This window comes from Apteryx mantelli, chromosome 1, assembly GCF_036417845.1.
Source record: "Apteryx mantelli isolate bAptMan1 chromosome 1, bAptMan1.hap1, whole genome shotgun sequence".
Classification (NCBI taxonomy): Eukaryota; Metazoa; Chordata; class Aves; order Apterygiformes; family Apterygidae; genus Apteryx; species Apteryx mantelli.
Genome location: NC_089978.1, coordinates 176,581,087 through 176,607,173, shown reverse-complemented (window position 1 = coordinate 176,607,173; position 26,087 = coordinate 176,581,087). Strand labels below are relative to the sequence as shown.

Genomic DNA, 26,087 nt, shown 5'->3' with positions numbered 1-26,087 from the left:
GCACTATGTACCTAAATGTTATACCAAGTATGTTTGTTGGATTTTCTGCTTCCTTAGATAAGTAAGGAGTGAAAGTTCCTTGAATAGTTGTTAAAGCCTCCTTTCCATATAGACTGTCGTCTTTTCTCTCTCTTGTATACCAACAACCAAAAGAGGATGTAGTTGCTGGAGTTAATATTTGTTCATAACTGCCAGGGTTATGAATGTGATCCCTACAATAAGGATTTGTCCTATAAATTGTTCCACGTAGCTTCATGAACGTCCAGGCAGAGCGACTAGATCGTTCATTTAACTAATTCTGTATATAAATTGATGTGAAGATTTATACTAAGTTTTTATAGCTCAAGGAAGCAAACAGACTGTGGTCTCTGTATTACTTTTAATGCCAGTTGTGAGATTATCTTGTTTTATGTGTGTGGGTTTTTTTTCTGCTACTATACTTCTTCCACTATATCGCATTAAGTTAAATTGATCGTTCACAGTTAGTGATGAAAAAGTTTTACAAGTTTAGACAAAAGTCTGAATGGAATAAATTTAGAATGTAATTGTAAGGCAGATTACATCCAGATATTGATTGATATTAAAAACATGGTACATAGCAATTTGTTGATTGTAACGTAAGGTCTGTGCATTAAAGAGTATATTAACTGTTAAAATAATAATGTGTACAGCATGAATTGAAGTCTACAGGAGAAAAATTTTACATTTTACAGTGTTAAAAGGGCCTTTTAGTGTAACATGGATGAAAATATGAACTGAATTATTCTTCTATACATCCTTTCATTTATGGAACTTCTAGTTGGTTGGGAGCAAATGACTTTTCGGTAGGAAATAGTTACCAGTCGTCTAAATGATCACTTAATGCCATGCTCTGTTATGGGATATTAGAGTGAAAACAAATATAGCTACAGACTATTTAGAACCTCCAACTGCTGGAAACTGAGTGGCCAAGTACTGCAGAAACAACATCAGGGTGTGTGTTCACAAATAAGTTATGAAACATTTCTGTTTTTCTTACAAGTGTGATGCTGACAAGCTGGCTAGGGTCACATTAGTTGGTGTGTGTTGGTGTTTGCTGTGTGTATTAAAAAAAAAGGGGGATAATTTCAGAATTTTGCATGTTCTGCTAACAACGAATGTAAAAATTGAGTGAATTTGAAAATATTTTAACAGTGTCATTTCACTGTATAAGAGAATGAAGAGAATTTTTGCGACACTTGTCAATTTAGTGACAAGTAACTTTTGAGTTAATTCTATTCATATAAAATACTGGGCTATAATGAAATGATTCACAGAAGTGATAGCTTCAGTTTGCATGCAAAGTATTATATTTTGGGTTTTTTTTCTTCATCTTTACCAAATGCCTTGTGCACAATCGAGTGACGTTATGTCTGTGAATCCTAAAAGGATTTTGTCGGTGCTTGCCGGTAATGATTAGTTTATTCTGCTCAGAGGAAAATGCTGTTTGCTGTTGTTTTTGTCTCTGTGGTGGGGTATTCTGGACCAAACCTCAGCAGCTTCAAAGCAATGTGCTTTCTAAGGATAAAGAGGTATCTGAAATAATCATCGTCCTATTAATTAGTGTTATGTTGAAACGATATTGAAAGTTTGTGCTACTCAGGCTAGGTGGAAGTTCCTGTAAAATGGGCTTGAGTAACTGAAGAAGCAGAGTTTAACGGCTGTTTGCGCTAATGTTTATGGTTTGTGCATCTGGAGGGAAGAACAGTTTGCCATGTATTGTGTGTTTTGTGGAAAGGACGTGCATCATCTTTCCATTATTCTTGCTCATAAAAAATACTTGTGAAAGTAGAACTGTTTTATGAAACAACTTTGATGTATTATAAGCATGATGTGTTTTTTCATGTATACACATAAACTGTAATTATAATGCCAGTTAAATTAGCTTCCTAAATGGTGAATAACATGGGCCATGTTTTATATAAAATGTTAGTTCCAGTTTCTTTTGTAAGTGCACTTTTTGTGCAACTCAGCAACACTTGCAAAAGGAACACATGTGGAGCCTTAAATATATTTTACCTCAAGTCCTTTATAGATGGGATATAAAAGCACGCTGTATAACATAATAAATTGTATGGAAAGGAACCACATGTTTTCCAAGGAGAAAATGCATTTTAGTGATCTGTGTAGTATGGTTATAGCCATATGGCATGCTTTTAATCCTGGTTACTTACCTTACTGTTCTTTTAATTCCTGTGTCATTTGTCAGTTTTCATACTTCAGTGAAAGCTGTGTCTACTTTGGGAAGAATTCTTGTGGTTTAGAGTAGATAGGCTTAAAAAAACCCTCAAACTATGAAGATGCCATAGTTCTACATAGAGCTCTGAGGATTTTATTTTTAGAGGTGAAATAAAATAAAATATCCCTTTGCTATAGTTGTTACTAAAGCACTGAGCTATATTTTGTTTCTAATGTTCCCTTTCGTCTTCCCACCCAAAAGCTGTATGTACGCAGGATGTATGCACATCACTGCTGCAAAATGAAAGTCTGACCGTAAGATGCAATGATACAGAATAATGGGGAAAAAAGCAAATCCCTTCTCCCCTTTCCCTAAAAAAGGCTTCTTTGTGGGGTTTGTCTCCCCAGGGAGCTTCCTGGTGCTCAGGTCCCTTGTGCGGTGTAATTGGCTTGTCAGTCTTTCTGAATCCTGTTTTCTCCTCTTGACAGCGTGGGGTAACCTGGGAAATGTTCTCAAGAGCCAGAGCAAGATCTCCGAAGCTGAAAGCGCCTATAGAAATGCCTTGTACTACCGCAGCAACATGGCCGATATGCTTTACAACTTGTGAGTATGCACGGTGGCTTGCCAGGGGGTCGGCTGGCCCGTGAGGCCAGCGGTGAATGGACCTATTGGCTGTAGATCCTGGAGACGGAGGTGATGGGAGCTGTTGCTTGCTAATAGCCGTCCCCTTAATCATGCTCCTTAAACCATGGGGTGCACAGGGCCTTTTTTTTAATCATATTATCAGGTAGTTCGTGTTGCTGTTCTGGTTTGGAGTGGGCAAATCTATAAGGTGTGGATTCGTATAGCCAAAATGCAGAGTCCATTTAGAAGGTAAGTTTAGGAAGTGCAGATGAGCCAGCGAGAATAACGCACCATCTCCTTCTGACTCTGCTAAAATATGAAAGTGTTATTTAGCCTTCTTTTTAAAGTGCTGATATGAGGAGTGGGCCTCATACTTTCTAGCATGAGCCAATACCTCTCAGTTAGTTCCAGGGATCTGGAGTGTTAAAATAGTTAAATAATTTTCTTCTGTGGCTGAGTCTAAAGGAGCATAGCTTCAAGAAAGGTTAATTACTAGAGTTTAGACGTGTTGTAGGTAGGCAAGAGACTAAATCTGTGAGCAGCAAAACAATTATACAATGGGAAAAATATTTCCCGACTCATTAATGCTGGGCTAAATCATGAACCCAGAAGCTTGCTTTGTGATGACTTACTCACCTTCGCGTGGGAGTGTGATCATACCGCAGGGCACAGTGGGGGGGCGGGAAACTTTGGGTGCCTTGTATTTATGTCCCACGGACCTTCTCCTCAAAATTGCTCTGTTTGTCGCTTTTCTCCTGTCCCCTCATGCAATTATCCACACGACTGGAAACCTCTGAGCTGTCCTCTGCTGTGCAATGGAGTCATCGTCCTCAATTATGATAAACTGGTTTTGCTCTGTGTGTGGAGAACAAAAGCCAGATGACTGCCATTCATTGTGTAATAAAATAAATAAAAGCCTGTGTGCAATAGAAAAGTGCATATGTGAGAGAAACAACAGATACAAAAAGTATTTGAAAATATTAAACCTCTTAAAAAAAATCAGTATTCTGCCAGGAAGTCCAGTTTAAAATGGCCTTTTACAATATCTAGAAATTAAATTTTCCTTAGTAGGCTTGCATTAACTTTTAAAGGAAAGGTTGCCCATTTCATTAATTTGCCTTACTGTTAAACCCACTGGGAACTTTCCTCCATTTTTTTTCAAAATAATTTAATGATAGAATATCTGTTCAAAAAAGAAAACTCTCTATATACCTATAAATGTATTTTAATATAATAATAGTACAATTTTTATATTATTATATGCATATGCACATATGTGTGTGTGTGTGTATATAAACATACACACACAGTTTTGCCTTTGTTAAGCATGTGTGAAAGTAAAGGAAGTAGAACTGTATTCAGACTAAAGTGTATGTTATATAGTATGTGTATATGTACACATATGCAAAAGGGATCTCTAATTTTTAACATTCTTACTAGTATCTTAAATAAAATAGAAACCTCTTTCTCTTAAAAAAAAAAAACTCACAAAACCGCAAGTTATTCCACAAAAATGAAAAAAAAAATCTTACTTTAAGATTATTTTAACTGTTCTTTTTCATTATGCAGTTTCTATTTTTCTGTGTTGAGTGCTTTCACATCCAGCATGCAAACTAGATGGTGAGTGAAGCAGACTTTGATATTATGGAACCCCAGACTTAAGCATAAACTCAGAAGAGCTCTCTTGCAAGTTAAGTGCAACCCTGGCATGCAGTTCTGTAGGAGCCTTTTACAAAAAAATACTGTACTCTGGAAAAGCATATCTTGTCATGTGCTTACAAGACGCCAGTTAGGTTTATGGTTTCTGTTTTTCAGTATGTGCCTTTAAAATTGAAACAGTCATTTAATAGAGCTTTATAAAGAAAGCACTCTTCCAGTCATTTCTGATTATTAGGTTTTGGGCATAATAGACACTAACTGTATTTTACCCTTATATACTCTTCTTTATTTTTTCTCAACATTTGTGCCACAGTATTTGATATAAATTAATTAGTGCCTGTAGCCCAGTGTTCATATACTGCAATGACAAATCAATGTGCTATCTGACTGGGGAACAAATTATTAAGAATTAACTCTCCATTTTCAGTGAGTTATAACCAGGGATGAATTATGCAAACAGAAGAACTTGGTGATCTCTCTTTCCGTCTTCTCTTTCAAGAAGCTGTTTTCCACTGAAATGTGCTCTTGACTTAGCAGTTGTTTTTTAATACATTAAAACTTAGAAAATGTAGCAGATTAGATGAATGGCTGCTTTCAGTAATGTATTTTTATTTTCTGACTGTTATAGCTTATGGCTGAGTCACGTCTACTTTTGCCATTCAGGACAATTTAAGTTGCATAAATTTAGAGTTCAAAGCAATTATATAATCTGCATTGGAAGGTTTGCCTGATTCAGAACATGTCATTTCCCATATTGTTCAAGCATGACAATTACATAACCATAAATAAATTCCTAAACTTCTAGAGAACAGCAAACATGTAATAGAGACTAAATGATAAGGTACTTAATGTGGAGAAAGAGGATAAAAATAATATGAGTCGTCAGTCATGTATGTTAAAGGGAGCTGATTGTTTCAGAAAATGAGCAGACCTTGACAAACTCTAATTTACTGGCAAGGTTTTTTTTTTCAATTCTGCCTTCTCTATCTACCAGGTACCTGGGAAATAAGAAAGATTGTAATCCAAATTGCATCTTTAATGAAGTTTTTTTTTTTTTTAATAAAGTTTTTGCTAACTTTTTTAAGGATGGATTGGTGGTTCATCACTACCATGGACATGTGTTAAAATGGGTTTGTTCTGCTGAGGCTTTTTCAGGTCCAAATATGTGCAAGTGAAGCTGACTGTGACCCAGACTATCCTGAGGATAAGATCACTGACCTGGAATTTAGGAGACTTGAGTTCAGGTTAAGGACTCGCGTTCTTTCTGAAAGCTTGTTCACAGAAAGTCGTGTGGAAAAACTCAAAGGGTAAATTCCTGGCAACTCTGAAACTGGTTTAGTTTTTCATACCAACTTCAATGGGATGAGGATTTCACTTGTTTTATATTATAGATAGAGAATATATTACAATATGATCTTAATATGGTAGTTTGTGCTTCAAAAACACATATTAAGTGCCCCCCCTGTAAATAACTTCTCTGGCATCTTGAGCCTGCACTGCAGATAACTTTTACAAATAAATTTCAAAGTTATGTAACTGCTGATTTCAGCTAGATTTCATAGGGTGGTAAATCCAGCAAAAACGGAAACTTCTTCCTATGCCTTACCTTTTTTTTTTTTCTTTTTTTTGAGAATTCCGTGTATTTTAATATTGTAAAGGACCAAGGACAGAGCTATAGGAAAATGTTATTTTGTTCTCCCAAACTAGGCAATGTTCAGTAGATTAAAAAGAAACTAGTTTAGTATGGCTGTTCAGCCTTTGTTGCATTATGAGTGTTTTCTAAAGCTCATGGGGTCTTTTGGTTTCAGATTGCTTCTAATTACTGCCTAAAGTCAAATTGCTTTTCAGTCTGAGGACGGTTTTTGATATATAATTTCATTTTTGCTTAGGCCTAGTTCTGGTCAGAGTATTCTTATATCATCTGTACTAGTAATCTATGTTAGCTTGAGTTTTTCAGCAGGGTTTAGGTATGTTCACTATCTCATATAAACATTGAATATGCCTTTAAAATGGTACTAAGTAATGGGTATCAATGTTGAGTTGTCAGAGGATACTATGCCCTATAAATGATAAAATTCTATTGAGCAGCTATGCTCTTGTGTTTTTTCTTTTCCGCAAGTATCTCATTTTGACTTTAGTGGCTATAGGTCTGTGTGTACAAGACTATTTTCAAACAATTTAATTTCCTTGAATGAGTTCAAAGTATACTTTTTCATAAATTTTCCTTTGGCAAGCTTAGGTTATTACCTCAATAAATGAAGTTTTTTTAGATTTCTTTTAGGTAATCAAGTCTCCAATAATAACGGAAATTTTAATTCTATAAAGTCTGTGATTGCAGTAGTATTTTACAGGCAAACTATAGCTCTGCATCCTTGGGTGAAATCTCTGAAAATCAGTAAGAGCAAAATTCTTGCTTGCTTCTTGTAGCTAGCCTACCTAACATCTGAAATTGTGTTCCCTCTCTCTCTGCCTTTTTCAATGCTGGCATGAGAGTTTCCTTTGCTGAGCTTCGGGAGTTGAAAAGCCCTAAAAGTACCCTCAGCTACTACCCGGTGTTGAACTATGGTTGAACCTGTCCCAGACAGAGAAGATGCACCACTCACGTAGTAGGAAATGAGTGAGGGCCCGGTTCCTCTTCCTCGACAACACAGCAGTTTTTATAATCCAGGATGCTGAGTTAAAAACAAGAGAGAATGTATTGCCTGCTGTCTGTTTAAGTTCTTGATTATTTTTTCTCAGCAGCGAATGCAACCCAGTTACAAATCTATTTGGAAATGATCCATGCTTTGCATGCCAGTTCTTCACATATCAAAACCAGCAGCAGCAATTTGCGTCTTACTGTAATCACGGTTGTCTGTATGAAGTCTCCATGTAGGGTGAGATTGGCTTTTGAGGTGGCACCTGAAGGCAAGTGAGGTGAGCAGCGCTGCCCTGCGGTAAACAGCTCGGCTCCCGTGCTCTTCCCCAGGCCTCTAGCATGGTGGGAAGCACACACACTTACATACATTTTGTCCCATTCAGTGACCTGGCCTGGTTCAATTGCACATTTCAAAATTTGAAATTGAAGTGGCTTATAGTTTCCCCCCATAAGTTTCGTCCACACAGCTAAGCTGAACTTCAATGTATTTTACCAAATGAGGAGAATAATTTCCTGACTCTGGAAGGCATTGCAATTTAATTTCACAAAAGGCATCACTCATAAGAGGCTTTTGCCCAGCTCTGGCGCTATATTGCCTGCTGGGGCCTGTCAGGTGGGTATAGACGCCTTGTCTGAGGCTTGTCGGCACGGCACGACCCTGACCATGACCATGACATCCATGACCCTGGATGGGGTGAAGGGCAGGAGCAAGGCTGTTCGTCTTCCCTAGGGCAGCTCCCTCCATCAAGGAAACTGGGGCCTTGAGAGATGGTGCATTTCTGAAATGGTAGTAATCCCAACTCAGTTGCCCCAGTAATAGGGAAAGGGGAGGGAAAAAAATGGGAATTCTATTCAGCGACCAATCTGCTTGCATTTGAAAAGCTCTTCTGCAGAAATGGTAGAAAATGATAGAGCTGTTACTGTTCCCTGAAAGACTTAAGATTTTTTGCTGGGGGGGAGGTCTTTTTTTTTTTTTTTACTAATGGGGTTATGGATTGCTACGCTTGATGAGTTCTGCGAAAGGAATGGGTATTCTGTGTTATTGCTTGCTGTATTGTTTATGCTTGAGTTCTTATTGATTAAAAGAGTAGGGTCTATGTGCCATTTACGTGTTTGCTAACAGGATGCTATTGGAAAGCATTGCCCATGTTTCGTGCTCCTATTGTTCCTCAATGACTGACTTGCTTGTTAAAGAACCAAATTGTAGATTCTTACAAAAAGTTAACAGTCATTCGGATGAGTAGTTAAATGGCTTGATTGTTAAAAAACAAAAGCCAAAAAAGCCCCAAAGCCTTAACTAAAGAACAGACTTAATCGCTTCATGTACTGGGCGGCTGCAGCATCCATGCCCACCTTTCTATACCCAAGTTTTGCAAATGAAAACGGAAAAGTTGCCTTAAGGCGGCAAGGCACATCCTTTCTTCCTACATGGCTAGAGAGGGAATATGTGGGAATACCAGAGGCTTTTCTTCCATTTCTTACTTGTTGGCCAGTATAGCATCTAGGTAAATATAGTTCTTTGTGGCCAGTGCCACCTGAAATCAGTGGGATGGATGTATATTGAGGCAGGGATGAAGTGTAATGATGGCAAAATAGTAACTAACAGGCCCCATAAGTGTTTCAGTAAGGTATGCATTTACCTTGATGACAGTTATGTTTCCTTTATATTGTACTTGGACAAATTACACCAGCTTTAGTCGCTGAGAAATTTGCTCTGTAAGTAGACCAGCTGGCTTTAATAGGACTACACCAGGAAGAAATTAATATGTAACTTGAGTAAAAGTGGTAGACTGTCTACCCACTGTTTGTATTTTGAGCCTGCTTTTCAGAGTTTTGTGTCATTGGTATTTAGTGACTTTAGGTCAAAACCAAGGCAGAGAGTGAGGACAGGAAGGTTTCTCAAGTTGTTGGTGAAGCAAAATAGGCAAAGGTTGGCAGCTTAAAGAGTTCAGGAGAGTTACATAAAACAACTCATTTGGGGGAATGCTCTGCTCCACATGTATTAGGATAGGCAGTCCTATCTATAGATGCATCATTTCTAGCTACAAAAACTTGCTCCCATTTTTTTTTCTTTCCTACCCCCCAAATTAGAAAAAAACCAGGATCCTGAAAGACTTTCTAAGCACTGGGTGAAGTCTGCTACTGCTGCAGCAGTTAACTCATATCCTCCATTTCATAAATGAGTTGTACTGCACTGTAAAATTAGCTAGTAGTGGCGTGGGCAAAAAAATCCTGGTGTAAGGCTGTTCCAGAATCTTGCTGCTGTGATAGTTAGGACTTGTCTCCTAATTCATCCTAAATTAATTCTTGCTCAATCTATATACGTTTGTTTTGGAATCCTGTAGTTTAAGCAGTTTTTTTCTTCTCCAGATTTCTAGAGAGAAACTTTATTCCTCCACAGGACTTGTTTTACTAGGCTAAAGGAGCCATTCGCTTGTCTGATTGGTTTTCCATTGGCTTTCCGTTTTCCCATTTATGTGATTAAATATTTTTTGAACAAAATTTGCCTGTTTCAATTAACATTTTAATTTATGCCTTACCTCTGGGAGGTGGACTGGAGGGAAAAAAAATTTTTTTTTTGAGCTGCAAATTTGAAGTAACTGGTTTTTTTTTTGTTGGAGTTGGGGGGAGGATGTTGTCATTTAATAATGCTTTTCTATTTATTTAGCTTGGTATTCTTAGCAACTGTAGGAAACTTATTAAAAAGTGCCAGGAGCCTTTAAGATCTTCTGCATTCATCCAAATTTATCACTTGAGCTTACTGTGTTATATCAAGCGTATTTCAAGGATGTGCTTTCCTTTGTTCATTCTTGCATGAGGAAGAAGGAAAGCTTTGTGTCTTTGTAACTAAAAAGGATAGATACATACTTAATGTGAGCCAATTGTTCTGTTCCACCACTGGCCTATCTTCAATGCTTTGCACTCTTCTTTTGTATTCTTTCTGTCCGTTCCTTATCCCCCCTGCCAACCTTCTCCAAAGAGGAATGATCATTTTGGAGTGTTAAGAAAAAAAAAAAAAGAGAGAAAGAGAAAAAGGGAATGGCACATAAGGGACAGACCCACTCATGGCTATGAGAGGAAGTTCCTTTTCAGTCCTTTGCCCTGGCTGCCGCACAGGGTTAGCTATTAAATATCCCACAGTACTCACAAGGTGTGAACTCCAACCGAGGCACGTTCATCCTCTTCTAGAAATTGGTCATTCAGAGCAATTTTTTTTTTTTGCATTTACTGTAAACAGAGGAATTGGCAATGTGATTATGTGTAGATGAAAACCAACCCTCTACTTTAAAAAAAAATGGAGTGGAACTGTGTACTTTTATGTATGTATTCGTTAAACCTGATAAATGCCCTTTGAGCTCTATCTTTTTATACACGTTTTTTTAAATATCTTCAATGTAATAAAGCATAATAATAAGCATGGCAAACAGTTTAAATTGTTTGACAGAACTTCTGTACAACCATGGTCAATCTTCCTGAAAGGAAATTTTTCAGTTTTCTACTTGAATTGGCATGGAAAGGTTTCAATTTCAGATTTTTCAAATTTTGCCACTAGTGCGTTTTTGTAAGAACACTTCAGTTTTAGTGATTTTTGAGTATTTTTGAGATCTTTGAGATTCTTTAAGAGGAAGGTAGTAAATGCATTTGAGAGTAAGACAGAGAAGGCATATCTAACTTTGCTGTCATGGCTTTGGCCTCCAGTCTAAAGTGAAAGAGAGTCTAAAGTGAACTGCAATGAAAAAGGAAGCATTTTTGCAGCAAAATAACCCATACTGAACCTACTTCTGATGGAGAAGGAAAGAACAGCTAACTAAACTTCCGGTTGAAGCTTGGTGAAGAATCGTCAGTGTAACTTGGACCGCAGAGGACAGCGGTGTCCTGTAGTGATTGCTTGTGTGGGACCCCTCCACTCTTTCAGGAAGGATCCCAAGACCTGACCCGACTCATGGCAGTATTTGCTCTACGGGCCTCTTTGCAACCATATCTAAAGGAGGTGCTCCTTTCTGATATTCCTCCCCTGATCCCATCTCCTTGCCGCATGTTTGTCTCGACAACTGTGGACAATTTTCAGGGCCGGCTGCTTTCAGAGGCAGCCTCAGGGCTTGTTGTCTGCTACCTTGATGCAGCAGGAGCTTAACGGCGAGATCTCTGCTCTGTTTGGAGGTCTGCTCCCGACACTGCCCTTCCCTCCCGACACTGCCCTCCCTGTGTCTCAGCTGAGCAAGTCCTGCACGGCGTGGCAAGGTTGAAGTCATCTATGTCTCAGACCCTTGGGTTTGCCTCTCCAATGTGTAATGTAATGCACAGTTGAAAATAAGCATGATTTTTGTCTTGGGGGTAGCTTAGATATTATGAAATGCTACAATGGAATAGAGAATATAGGACTCGAGGTCTGCGGATTTTCTTTAACTAATTCTGGAAAAAAAACAGTTTTTCATTTGATCTTGGGTATAACTGATTTAATTTTTTAGCAAAATAGAAAAGATTTATCAGAAGGTGTTGTAGGTATTTACTTGTAGAAACTGGAGATGCAAGCAAATATTGAATGACTGATCATTTATATTCCTTCTGTGCGATGAATAAGGCAGTAGTCCAGTAAAAATAAGTGAGCAATAACGTAATTAGAGACTGTAATTATAATACATATGCTAAAAAGAAGAGTTAGAAATTTCATAGGCAGTATTAATTTTGGCAGTAACTAAAGTATTTGATTTTAGGTTTAGTTGCATCTTGTGTATAATTAGATAAAGGTTGGGTGAGAGTAAGCATATTTATATGGCAGCATTTTGTTTGAGCTTGAAGCCTAGAGAAGGTCTGATTTTTCTTTTGGGAAGGGAAATATATCTGATCTTTAAACTCTTCTAATTTCATTGCAGTTTCAAGAATGCTTTGCCACTTTAATGCAAGCTTCATGATCTTTACTTTTGTATCTATTTAAATAAATATTTTCTACCTTCTTTGACGAACATCCAAGCTAGTTATCTCTCAGAAACAGACCCCCCGCCCTCAAGTTTTAATTTTATTCAGCTAAAAATATTACTTTTAAAATTTTAAAGCCTTTTCCTGACTTTGTTTAATCTGAAACTAGAACTGGGCCTCATAAATCTAATTATGTTTTGTATTGTCAGAAGCCACAGGGAAAACCAGAGGTCAATCAGAACCAATTTCATAAGAAAAAGAGGCAGTTTCATGCCTGATCAAGGTTTTCTAGTTTATATACATCAGTTGTTGTTGTCGTTGTTGTTGTTGTTGTACCAAGTCTCATAAGAAATAGAAATGAAATGCTTTAATTATTTGCTGGAATTCAGTACTCAATCTTTCATCCAAGCAGCTTGTTGTATATGTGTGAATGTCTTTAATGTAACAACTTTTTAAAAAAAAAAGAGTCTTCTGGAAGAGAAATAGCAGGAAAAAAATAGAAACCAAACCCTTAAAGTATCAAGTAATTAATCAAGAGTGCCAGTACCAGAGCATGTAGTGAAAAGAGATGATGAATTTGATAATAAAGATAGATAAATGCATTTTTAATCCAAAAAAGCATAAATGTCATACATTTACCAAAGTAATTTATTTTGTTCAAGTTGAGCAATTAGCATATTACTTCTCTCAATATATGAAAATATTTGTTCCCAAATTGTATAGGAGTATTTAAAAAAAGACGCAACTTAAATGTTAGACCATGTAACCCACTCATTTTTGTGCTAATTCCATTGCCATCAATAGAAAACTGGATCAAGATATCATAAAAGTAATTTTCATTTGAATAACTGCAGTCTAAAACTTTTGAGTAAACAAAATCCAAGTTCTAGAAATTTCAGAAAATGTTACTACTATCCTGAAAATCCAAACATCTTGCCGCCTGCAAGACCCTTAGTGCAATGCTTGTAGTTAGAACAAAAGCTTGGTCCCATGCCAAAAAGTATCACGAATGTGATTCTGTCTTTGCTCAAATTGCTGCAAGTACTAGTTGAATGCAAGTTGTGTTAATTTGATAAGTGACTTACTACTAAATCCTAGGTTAGTTCTCAATTGCTGGATCAAAACTGAGGCCACACGGTGCTGATGGAGAGGCCATACAGTTATAAAGAAAACAGGATATATTTCTCCTTTCTGTTAAATTCTAACCCAACAACAGAAAACAAAAGAAATTGGAAGCGTTTTTTTTCTTCAACTAACCTCCCTATTCCATTCTTCCCCTAAAATCTGCTGGCTTCATTCAAAAAATTTGCCTTGAATTTTGGTTCGTCCAAATCACGTAGGCAGGGGGGAAAAAATCTTCTCTGATTAGAGACTAAAGATGGAAAAAGTCTAACCTCTGTGTGGGTTGAAAAGCTATCATCAGATAAAAGTGTAGAGGAAGAAGAGAAAATTGCTGTAGGTTGGGGAAGTTACAAGTAGATGCGGTAGCTATTTATTTTATGAGAGAGGGTTACATTTATTTTTTCTGAGTAGTTTCTGAATAGGTGTACGAAGAGGGACATCTACCTCTGGAAAATGAGGTCTGAGTCTGAAGTCTATAGTGACTAATTATTGAGGATTTTTTAATCTTTGTGATTTTAAGACATTTGTATATACTCATTTCACTCTCCTAAAGCTTTGGGAACACTGTAATGCTTTGGGCATTCATTTAAGCATACAACTGTGAATTCATGTTAATGATGTCCACACCACTAATTTCTCACAGATATTTATTGATGGCTGTTTTAATTTGTATTTCACAAAGGTGTTTGTCTTAAAAGCTCATGAACTGGGAAACTAACTGAGAACTGGAAGAATTCTGGAGTCCTTTTCGATAGGTTTTCTGTGATTAAACTTGTTCCCAGCAGAAACAAGACAGGAGGGGGAAAAAAAGGGGGAAAAAAAAGGGGGGGGGACTGATCTAGGTGCCTAGCCATAGAGTGAATAATCTAGAGAAATTGCTCAGCAACGATTGGTTAAGGTAATACATGTGAGGTGTTAGCTGGTCAACTTTTATTGTACGTTCAAAAAAGATCTGTTTCTTTCAAGAAGAGAAAACAGGCTAAACGTGATTGACAGTTAGGTACAAATAGCCCCAGCATATTCTAACTGCTTTTAAAAGAATAGCCTTACAGTTTACCATTTTCTCAAATGAGTAAATGATTCTCCGTGTTTCCAAGGAAGCTGACGCTACTGTATTTTAACATCTGCCTTGTTAAAGCCATAAGGATGCACCTGACATCTTTGAATTAATCCTGTTTTAAGATGAAATAATTTTCCCACTGGATTGTTGGTAATGTGGATATTTATTACTTCTCTGATACCAGTCAGCATATTTTTGTTTGTTACCTTGGTTTGTTTTTATTCTTGTTTTATTTGAAGTGATAGGACATCAAGTACATTTTGAAGTTTCTCCTTACAGTAACTTCCTTCTCTCTCTTTCTCTTTTTTTTGTTTTTTATGTTTTTCGTCCTTATGCAGAGGATTACTACTTCAGGAAAACAGCAGATTTTCAGAAGCATTACATTACTATAAACTGGCAATTGGTAGCAGACCTACATTAGCTTGTAAGTATTTCAACTATGCAAATTTGCATTACATAGACTATTTTTTTTAAGGAATCTTCATATGTTTTAATAACACTGTTTCTTCATTTTTCGTTCTGAAAGCAAAAGGAGAAATTGTTCAGTCTTCAGTGAAAGCAAGTGTTTATTAAGCTGCATTTACTTTGGCATTGGGGGCAGTGGATTGAAGGAGGCAGATAGTGCTTGAACACTTGGCAGCTTTGGAAGAACCTGAACTGTTTCTGCTCTGGGGTGGTGACCCATGGATGTGTCTGCCCAAATTTATAGGCTCCTGTTTCCTCTTTCTGAGTGCCAGTCTCTGATTTTTATGGTACAAGGTCTGTACCCTTCTTCTCTCTGAATCCTACTAAATTTTACCTCTTGCCTGTTCCTCTTTCCTACAGTGGTTGGACTATGTTATAGAAAAGCCAAATTAGATTATTTTGAAGTAAATTGAAGATCAGATAAAACATAACAGAACCCCACTGAAAATTTTTCCTCTCTTCACAGCTGCCTATTTAAATACTGGTATCATCTTGATGAACCAAGGGAAGACAGAAGAAGCCAGAAGGACATTCCTGAAGTGCTCAGAGATCCCTGATGAAAATTTGAAAGATCCTCATGCTCATAAAAGCTCTGTTACGAGCTGTCTTTACAATTTAGGAAAACTTTTTCATGAACAAGGACACTATGAGGTGAAACTCCAGATTTGTCTATGCTATCGTCAATTCTCATACCCTGATAAAACCTCCTTATACAAATAATACCTATTGCTTTCATCAAGACTTTCAAAATACATCGCATGTATAAAATGATTAAATTTCACCAAATCATGATGATTATTCTCTACACTTTGTAGAGAAGAAAAGGAGGTGTGAAGATGTTAATTAGCTTGCAGTGTGATGTACTAGTGTCAGAATCGGCACTAGCATGTGTGTTAATTCATTCTTTTTGGCTTTGTCCCCATGACTGGTATGCGGAGGATATAGCTTGCTACAGGCCAGCCAACCTAAAGTGTTTGGACTTTTTAACTCAAAATAGAGTAGTCCCTTTTTAGCTGAAAAAATGCAGTTATGGTTGCTATTGAGTCTCCAAAAATGAGACCTAGTTGGAACAATTCAAAACCTCAGTGATTAAAAATATTCCAGTATGTGTTGTTTTCAGATAATACTGCATGTGATAGTTCGACCCGAGTACTAAATTGGGCCAGATTTTTTTTTTAACGTAATTGCACGCTGCACCCAGCCTGTCCCACTTATGTGTGGGAATGAGACTGTTGTGATTCCTCCCAATTCTCCCTGCTGAAACGATTACAAGTGGACATTTGCTTGTGATTTTGACCTCTTTTGGTATTTGAAAGAAAGTCATTCTCTTTTTTCATTGCCAGGCATACTTCAGAACAGAAGTTACACATGCTTTTGATTTATGTAACCCTTCTTGACTGCAGCAGTTAAACTCGGCTGTTTGAGATTAGGCACGCACAAGCTCTGTGGATTTGCCGTGATCTGTCTGCTGTATTCAGCTCTGTCAGATGGCAGTTACTAATTGGTTAAAACGCAGACACAGACAGTTAATACATCCGTAAAGATAAGAGAGCAGCAGCATACTGCACGCATGGCCGGCAGAGTGTAGAGTTGGAGTGCATCGCCGGGGAGGTGCAAGCGATTATAAGAATATAAAGCATCAGGCTTCTGCCTGGTGGTCATTGCAGTCCGACCCAGGCCTGATTTGATCATACACTGACATTTTTCAAACATATTTCAGCCTTCACAAGCTGCAACTATTTGATGGGATGATGGGGAAAATGATGCAGAGCTAACGTACTGACCAGGAAGCACCCGAAGTGCTGAATGAATCATTAGTGTGTTATCAAGTAATTCAAAGCACAGCATATTCGCAAAGGGAACCCAATTTTGGAATTCCTGACTATAGTCCATCTCATCTGTTCTGTGGAGCAAAATACCAGTTGTGAGGATTATGTTATGTTGTTACTTGGTGGTAGGCAATTATTCTTTATTTTTAGGTCACTTACTGTAGCTTAGTCATCTGAAAATCCTTTGTCCACAGCTTGATATTAATCTGTATTAATATATATTTATAGACTCAGGAGTCTTTGCAAGGTTTAAAAAAAAGGTTCCTTTTATTTCCACCTGGCAAAAGAGTTGCGTTATTGGAACTAATTTGATCTTGTCAATGAGCTGCACTTAATTTGGTAAGACTTCTGTAAATGAGAAATGTGAGCTTCCTATGATATTTATGATGTAGATATTTTCTCTCTCTGCATCTCTTCATTTGGGGAGGATAGTTTGTATTTAATTTCTGTGTGAAAGTTTGCTTTTGAAATTGGCACTTTAATAATGGTTTGTCCCACCTGTGTGTCTCTTTTCAGGATGCCCTAATGGTTTACAAAGAAGCAATACAGAAAATGCCAAGGCAGTTTGCACCACAAAGCTTATACAACATGATGGGTAAGTAAAATAGTGTTTCAGAATAATGCTCGAGGAGTCAGACAGGGTGAAACAAAAGAGCTTGGCCAGGCAACTGGGACTCAAATGAATTAGCTAATAAAAAAAGAAATAATTGCCTCCAATAGATTTTAGCCAAATTAAGTTCAGACTTTAAGTATCAGCAATTGAAGTGCTGGATAAGACACAATGTATGTTTGAACTGTTGGTTACTGGTTATTTTTAAGAGTGCAGCACTTTTACCTTTAGATTGCATGGGTGAGTGGGCTTTGCTGCCTTTTGAGTCTCTCATCCAGTATCTTGTATGAAAATCATGCATATTATTATTATTATTATTCTCCCATTTAGTTATCTTTCAAGCTAAGTAAAAAAAAGCATTTACTTCATAGAAAATGGAGCAAGAAGTGACTACGATTATAACAAAACATATTTTAGTGTAGGCATTTGATGTTAAATTACCTTGTAAACAAATAAGATGTCCAAACAGGCCCACAGAACTAGTTGGATTTTTTTTCAGTTTGTGACAAAGTATGATTTCTCAGCTGATACACTGTTAGGGAGAGGTCTACAATGAGAAGGTCCTTCCAGGACCAGCCAATCTGCTCTTCAAAATTTTGGCAAAATCCCTTGAGTACTGCAAGAACCATTAATTTAGCTATGAGGGCTTTCTTTTTTTTTTTAAATCCTAAATTAAGGTCCTCATAGTCTTCATCACATCTTTATACAGAAGACATTAAGCAGGCAACAGGGAAAAAATGATATGAATTATTAGTCGTGTTAGTCAGATCTGTTAAACAAGATGACAGTTCCAGAGATGTTTTTAAGTAGAGTTCTGCCTGAAGGGGAATGTGTTTCTGCCGGCTGACCTGAGTCTCCGACCAAGAAGATTCCGTGAGCTCCTATCTAGGATACAAGGGGTTTTAAGATGCCTTCGAAATAGTTTGATTAAGGTAATAAAAAATGCATATAGAAACAATTAGGATCAAGAGGAAGCATGTGAAAATTTTTCTCCCAAGGCACAAAATAATACAAGAGTATGCAGTGGTTGACACAGCTGTAGTAAGGAGGGTCCGTTCACTTTTCTGATTGCTTGTTTAGGAAATATAGCTTTTATTAGCTCCTATAAGTGCTTCACCATGAAAAAATCTAAAATTTGTAGTTTTATCTGGTGCTACATGTTTGAAAATCTCTGTAAACCCTAAATTAAATACTTCTATTGTCACAGTGATAAGGTATCTAATGGCTGTAATACTATAAACAGTTCCTTAACAGCACATATAGTTCAATGGAGAGTTACTTCTGAAATGCTGAGCTTTATCAGATTAAAGCTAACGGCTAAAATTCCTAAAACACACAAGTTGGTTATTGCATGTACATTTGTTCATAAACAGTCTTTAAAGGGTGTTTTAGCTTTAAACAGAGTCTTTAAACAGAGCTGAACTGTTGTTTTGTTGGTTTTATTTATCAGTATTTGCTGACAAATTTAATGGGGTTATTGACAGTCATTACTCTGTGTAATTAGCCATCTGCTTATTATTGATGTCCTGTAGTGACTTTTGATGTGCTGCAGTGTTCCAGGAAACCCTCAGAAGTTTGCCCTCTGTAGTGGGCAGGCACATTTTTCATAACCCTGGGAGAAGTGCTCCTTACAAGTACAGAGATTACAAAATGGAAACCAGCATTGTTTCCAGCCCAGTGGTGGTTTCATTACAAAACGGGGCCTGTGCCACCCTCCTCCTCCTCCTTCTGTGAATAGATCATTATGACCTATCAGGTTCTTTACTATTTTACTCTTCTTTCCTCTGGTTACTTCTTTTAGGTTCAGGAGGCCTTTCTCAGCTCCCATTATAAGCACTGTCCATGAAGTCCAAGTTCACTCTGTTTCTGGGATTTGCATTTATTAACAAACAAAGCAACAGAGAGCACAAAGACCAGCTCAGTCCTTTGCCCAGGCTTGGCTGCTGCTGTATTTCTTTCTTCTGCTGCTTAGCTCGTACTCTGGGTCCTATTTCCTTTAGACAGCGCTGACACTTCACTTATATCCTAGTGGCGTAACAAGCTGGGATCAACTGAGTTCACCTCAGCCCCTTCCAGGCTGTTACAAAAAGCAACAGCCTATTAGAGAGCTCTGTAAGTGCAGCTTTGCAGTATATATTTGTATTTTGGTTGCTGTCGTGATTGCTGCCTGTGCAGAGAAAACAGAACTTGTTTCAGACTCCGCTGCGATGCTGCTTGGTGGTTACACGGCAAAGGCAATCCGAGAGGCTGGGTGAGGAGTCAAGTAATGACTCGGATTAACTCGGTGCAGCTATATTATTAATAGCAGGACTTGGGCTGGTTTGTTTAAGGCTGTCCTGGATGTGTCTACATGAGCTCCATGACTGCAGTTACACACACTGGATTAGTTTAGTCTCTCCGAAATGTAAAGGTCTAAAGGTTAGGTGACAAGTCAGAGCTGTGTAGTTACACTCCCTTTATAGCATGGAAAGAAAATGATACCTCCAGGGAACAATTCAGCAGACCTGTCTTAGACACCTATATTGTATTGTATGAATAATCCTCTGCAAGCATAGTTTGTCCCTTAAAAGGAGTTGAGATGACTGGCTTAGACTTGCTAGCTAAAGCTGGGTGAGATAAATCCTAAACACCTATTCAGTCATCTCCTTGCATCGGGTGTGACAGGAGAACAAGGTAAACACATCCATTATCATGAGCACATCCACTCTGCAGTTCATGCTGTGTCCCTGGGCACCGCAAGGCCAACTAGATTATTTATTTCTGTTTTGATGTTCAAGATAAAATTATAAACAAGTTCACTATAACTTTCTTTGATATACAGCATTACATAAACTTGTCTGCCTGCTTCTTGCCTTTAAATGAGAGACTGAAAGAACTGAAGTAGGCCAGTCCTGTCTCATACGCGTGGAACTGCGTGAACCCGACTGTGAGCTGTGCCCACTCACCATATGCTTGATTTCTGCTCGTTTCTTGGGGACGAACCGGGGAGAACCTGGGAAGTGCTCCCAGTATGTTTGGGAAGGAAGAGTTCTTCCCTCTCTCTCTACACATGGATGAAAATCTTCGTGGCTTATCATGAAATCCAAGAATAGTTTGAGGCTTATCTACGGCAACTGTCATTGCGATTGATGTATTCTGAATTGCTGGCAATTGCTCTGCTTGGTTCTGTGTTAGATTTAAGCCTGTGACTTCAGAAAATGAAATTTCCTTAATTTCTAATAGCTATTCTATCATTTCACTGAAGATTTTCTGGGGGCTTTCTTTCCCCCTGTATGCCGTGCATGACATACTTGGAAGAGAATAAACAGGAGACCCGCTGTTCAAACTGGATTAGGATTTGAACTGTGGCACTCCAAGTGCGGCAGCATTAGCACTCCAGCAGTGTTAAGCCCTCGCAGCACCTGTTTTCCCTGTTTGCGTTACAGTGCCTTTCCTGCCCTTGCTTCTCTTGGCCTTTTCCCCTGGCAAACCCCGAGGCTTGTTCCTCCAGTGTGCCAGCCTGCCCAGCTGACGCTCAGCCTTGAAAACGCGGAGAAGTAACTTGCCTCTTAAACTAAAAAGGACTTTGGGGCCTCAAGAATCAAGCCATCCCTTTGACTTTGCTTTTTTTTTTTTTTCCTGATACAAAAGGCAGGGCCGGGAGACCAGCATCAGATGTTCGAAGTTTGTGCATATGAAAGGTATTTTGGTCTCCTGTCGCTGTGATTTATTTTGCCAGGTGTGCAGCAACTCAGCTAAGGAAACCATATGTTTCTCTGGCTTTGTACCAAGAAGTAAAACCTTTTCTTTTTTTTTTTTCTGAAAAAAAAAACACAAAAAAGCTAAAAATTAAAACTCTAAAACTAGAATCAAAATAATTATTCAACAGGCTGTATAGGGTTGGCTTGGTATTTATTTTCCCTATGTCATTTTTCTTTGATGTAAATTAAAAAGTACATACTAAGGTTACACAGATTAATTTGCTTGGCATTACAACATGGACTACAAAGGCCAGAGTCCAGCTCAGCTGCATTAAATAGGTAATATATTTTGTTTAAAGTTTCAATTAAAACCTGGGGTCAAAAGATAAAATGGTCCCTGTGGGATCTTGAACACTTTAATGCCAATATTAGGATTGCTTAAGGATCAACTTCTGGTCTAGATGTCTTTTGCGTTCCTTGAAATCTGATATTGTACAGTTGATTGTATTACATTGCTTTTAAAACCACACTGGCCCACCTGCTACAGTAATTCATAGTCTTGCCAGTTAAGTGGTGTGAGGTGGAGCATGGGAGCTTTATTTTATTATTGAAAAGTAACAAGAAAGATGTTGGGGTGGAATTGTTCAGGGGGTTGATTGGCAAAATATTGTCATGTAGCTAAAGACAAATGCCTTGATCACACTTCATCTGCCCTTGCCAACAACCATCTGAATATCGATTTTCAAGTGCGTTCATTGCAAAGTCTTGCAAACAGTTTTAATGAGAGATGCAAGTTACAAAAGAAGGTAATGTTGCAGGACTGAATACAATTAATGATACGTGGTTTAGAGTTTGGATTTCTCCTTGCTAATCCGCTACATTGCACATGGACAGAAAACAAATCGTACGCTAGTGAAAGCCAGGTACAGAGCAGGGAAGAAGAGCCAAATTTTACATCTGGTACAGAGGTTTGCATCCTAAGTACAAAGGCTTAGCATGCAAAGAGAGAGTTTCTGTGTTGGTGATTATAACATAACTATCACTTTATTTGAATATGCTTTGGGGTGGATGTGGCTGTTGGTACAAACCTGTTAATATTGTTAAGGCTCCTATTCCATTTACCCCTTGCTCCCATTAAATGCTTTTTTACTGAATTACTTTTAAATATTGTTTAGGACTCCAAGAAACACTTTTGTTGGTATAGTTTTACAGTTCGTGCTGTGCAAGACTTACTTTTTAAGAGCCAGAGATGATTAAGCTGTGAAATACATATCCCACATCATAATTTACGCAAGCATGGTACCTGCACTTGTCTGAGCCTCAGTCATCAGTGTACTCACTACACGTCTCATGAAGCTTTACTGGTAATTGCTTACTAAATGAACATTGCAACCATTTTTTCTTTTAAAGTTACCTGGGTTGAAAATAAGGATTTTTTTTTTCCATATGCATCTTTCGCCTGGTCTAGGGAGAGTAATTATGGAGACCACTCCAATAGTGATGGGAGTAAATTGTTGTGCTTCCTTCTTTCCCACCCCCCACGCCATCCTGCTACCTTAATCCCTCCTCCTCTTGAGACTTTGCAGCCTATTGTATCTATATCTGCTGTACAAAGCTGTGTATGAATCTTTGGGCTGATTGAAATGTCTCCTGGTTTTTCACTTTGTTTTGTTTAGGGGAATCTAATTCTTCAGTCTGGGTACAGATTGGGTTCAATCTGGGTACAAAGGTTACAGCAGTGCATTGCTGAGCGGGTTGGGGATGCAGTGTTTGGGACCAGCTTTTTTCCCAGGTTCTCAGGTTTTCTTGTTTTTGTCCCCTTGGACCACTGATCTGTATTTTCTTATAAAGCGCTTGAATTTTCTTAGACAGTATTCTGAAAAGGCCAGGAGGAGCCTAAGCCTGAAATGCATTCTTACTTTAAACATTCTGGGATTTTTGTTTAAAAATAAGTACAATCGTAACATTTGCAAACCAAAAATATAATAGAATATTGAAACTGGGCTACAGAGATCCCGGTTAGGCATGATCCTAATGGAAGGTGCTTCTGTTAAGAGTGTTTTAAAGAAACTTATACTGGCCTAGTGTCAATGCTTTACTGACAAAGAAAAAAAACCCTTTAAAATATTTATAAATAAAATAAAAGGCAAGAAAGGAGTACAACCATTTGCTTGTTCAGTTATGAATTCCTAGTCATTTTGTCTGTACCATCATGATTTATTGCTGGTTGCACGTCTGTCAGAAGCTGAAAATGAAATTATCTATTTCAGGTGAGCTCAATGCCTCCATCTGTGTCAATTTTCTTCTTTCACTGGAAGTCTTTGTGTAACAGGAAACAACTGTGCTAAGTCTGCACTGTTCTAAGCTGAAACAGATTTTATTTTGCGCTTCATTTATATCCTTTTTCCACTTCAGGTATTCTTCTTCACAAGTAGATTTCCATTCTAATTAAATCAGATCAGGGGCTTTGCTTTGACTAACTGAGGCCTATAAGAATCTGCTCAACCAAAGTAAATGTGGATTGACTCCCATCCCTCAAAACCCCTTTTAAAATACAGTCAGTGCATTCCTTAAAATCTTCAAGGAGATTATTCTGTGAAAGGGGTGGACGGGGGGAACAGTAGATTATGCTTTGTCTGTATGCAGAGCTTGATGCTCATTAAGATCATATGCTTCAGTTGTTTCAGAGATGTTGTGTATGCGGTGCATGTTTATTAACAATACTTTTAATGTCTTGCAGTATATCTTAAACATCAGTGTAGTATACATCAGACTGGGCTTCTAGTTTTATTATGTTCATGCACACACTGGTACCTAAGGGAGAAAAAGAAATTTCTTATCTAGGAAGATGTGTTTACGGTAGGGGCAGCTGCAGCCGTGATTTGTGCAAAGAGGCTGCAGGGTTGCATTATGAAAGATGCAAACACATGTACTATTGCAGGCACATGGGGGTACAAACCTCCCTGTCAATTCAAAGAAATTATGGATGAATGAAGTACAAATCCTGGCTGAATTTATGCAATAGTGCTTTTCCTTTTTAAAGTGTACCTCCGTCTTCCAGTCTGAGTTCTGCTCTTGTCAATGCCAACTTTGTTTTGAGATTTCCTATATTAAAGTTTTGCCATCCTGAAATTTTGGGTGCAGTTAATAAGCATATACAAGGATAATGCAAGGCAGATTTACCCTACATCTCCTCTTTATGGAGATAATTTTGCAGCTGTTTTTTTCCACCATATCTTTTGGGGTCCCAGGAAGAGGACCACAGGGGGACATAAGCTCTTAATCTAAAAGCAGGTGTGCATGGCATCTATAGAGGCACAATGCTATTACACCTGCAGCCCCGTTGTACTTTCTAACATGCTCCTCTCAAGGAGACAGTCTTTGCTTGGGTTGTGCAGCAGTTTGGCTGCTGTAACACTCATTCCCTTCTCTTAAGATATTAATAGAGATGCTTATGAACTATGTATACACACCTTTAAACAGTGAGTCACTTACATATTAATGTGTTTCATTGTACGTAGTAAATGTGAGTTACAATATAGTAATCCATGCTCTTCGTTGCAGAATAGGTTGAAAAATGGTCATATAAATAACAAAAAATATTAGCTGAATTAACTCCTGTAAAAAACTGAAACATTTTGAATGACTGAGTTGTCTCCTTTTACTCCAATTGATTGTTGAACTCCTTGCCACCATTCATTGTGCAGACACTGCTGTGCGTGGCTGCATGCTGAACTGATTTAAAGAACTGAAATAAGTGTCAGTTTATGTCCTAAGGTTTCCAGTGCCATGAATTTCCTTTTCTGCTGTTGTGACCTTGAATGGCAAAGTAGAATATAACTCTCTTGAACTTCATAGATCTGAAAAGTTTCACTAAAAAATTATTTTTCTTGTGACCTTTCAGATTTTTAGCATGAGTTTAAAAAGATTTTACTATCTAAGAAATTGTTAAAGTAAATATAGAGACCTGCTCACTTGTTACATTGGTTTGCATATTTTCTGCCAGTGGGTACTCTGTTTTTTTCCTAATGATTAAATCATTCATGTTGCTGGTTTATAAAAATATGCAGTTGTAACTGACAAATATTAATCTCCTTGTTTTAATCTTAGACACAAATATATCCTGAATAACAGAAGCCAATCCATACATAGTTTTCCAATACAGTGACAGAGAAAACATCTGGAGTTGGAATAGCTTTTACTAAAATGGCTTTAGTCTAACAAATAGAATCACTTCATTGACTTAACATTTCAATTAACGATTGGTTTTATTCTAGTCTTTGAGTGTGGTGGTAGCAGAGCCTCTGCCAGTTTTCAACCTTTATTTATTATTATTATTTTTTAATAGGGGTGTCCCTCTAAATCATTCAGAATAAGAAATTCATAATATCCCTAACAGACCTTCCTTCAGTTGTCATCACATATTCTATTTGCTTATAATACAGCAGTCCTTGACTATAGGGGGTTTATAGGCAGAAAACAGATTCTGCAGAAAAAAAAAAATTCAGCTGTGGAGAATTTCCTCTAAAGTCTTCAGGGAAACTTTGTCCACAGTTTGACATTTAGATTGACATATTTTAGCTTCATTTCTAGCTGTGCATCTCTGAAATACCCTCAAAGTTTTAGGAGGTTAGCTTGTAAAGTACTTGAGCTCTTAAAACCTATTAAAAACTGAATTTGTCAGTACTCTTTGAAGATGTTAATCTCTTCTTATATCAGAATCCATCATGAAAAATAGATGAGAATCTAGGATCTCTATAAAATGTGGCAGTGTGTTGGGCATATAATACCAGGAGATAATAACTCTATCTTTTATGGCTGCTTACATTTCTTTTTAAAAGATCTTGTTAATTGCTTATGACTTTGCCAGGCTCTATCTAACGGATTGGGCTGAAATTTTCCTCTAAAAAAAAAAAAAGGAAAGACAATATGGTTTCCTCATTTCCTGTACGCTAAATGAGCCAAGGGCCTGTGGGGAAAAATAGTGTGCAATCAAATAATTAAAATTCTGTCATAAAGCATACATCCAGGGAGAGGAGGTAAGGAGAGCCTATAGCTTGAATTCTTGCTTTTCCCGTCTTTTCAAGACTTGACTTCAGAAATTTGTTGTTTTGTGTTTAATAAGATGTAATGTGATGCCACTTATTTGTGGTGTTGGCTTACTGTAAATGGCAGTAAGAATTTGTTCCTGGCTTTGTTTCATGTGTTTTTTTTTATATTTTGCGGTGTGTGTGTTTGTTTGCTTGCTTGGAACTGCCATTTCAGTTTGGCCCTGACGAGCAATAC

General features: G+C 37.7%; 1 protein-coding gene across 5 annotated transcripts in view; it reads left to right on the top strand.

The window, feature by feature from the left end:
- The window catches only part of TMTC2 (transmembrane O-mannosyltransferase targeting cadherins 2), a 320,399-nt gene that overhangs the window by 162,959 nt on the left and 131,353 nt on the right, over nt 1-26,087 (top strand). For all 5 annotated transcript variants that reach the window (XR_010886594.1, XM_067312921.1, XM_067312901.1 and 2 more), the window contains 4 exons: nt 2,686-2,800; nt 14,556-14,641; nt 15,149-15,333; nt 17,028-17,106. Coding sequence is in view for 4 of the 5 variants with exons in the window: in XM_067312921.1 (XP_067169022.1) it covers nt 2,686-2,800; nt 14,556-14,641; nt 15,149-15,333; nt 17,028-17,106 (465 nt within the window). In the remaining variant the exon portion in view is untranslated. The remainder of the gene's footprint in view (nt 1-2,685; nt 2,801-14,555; nt 14,642-15,148; nt 15,334-17,027; nt 17,107-26,087) is intronic.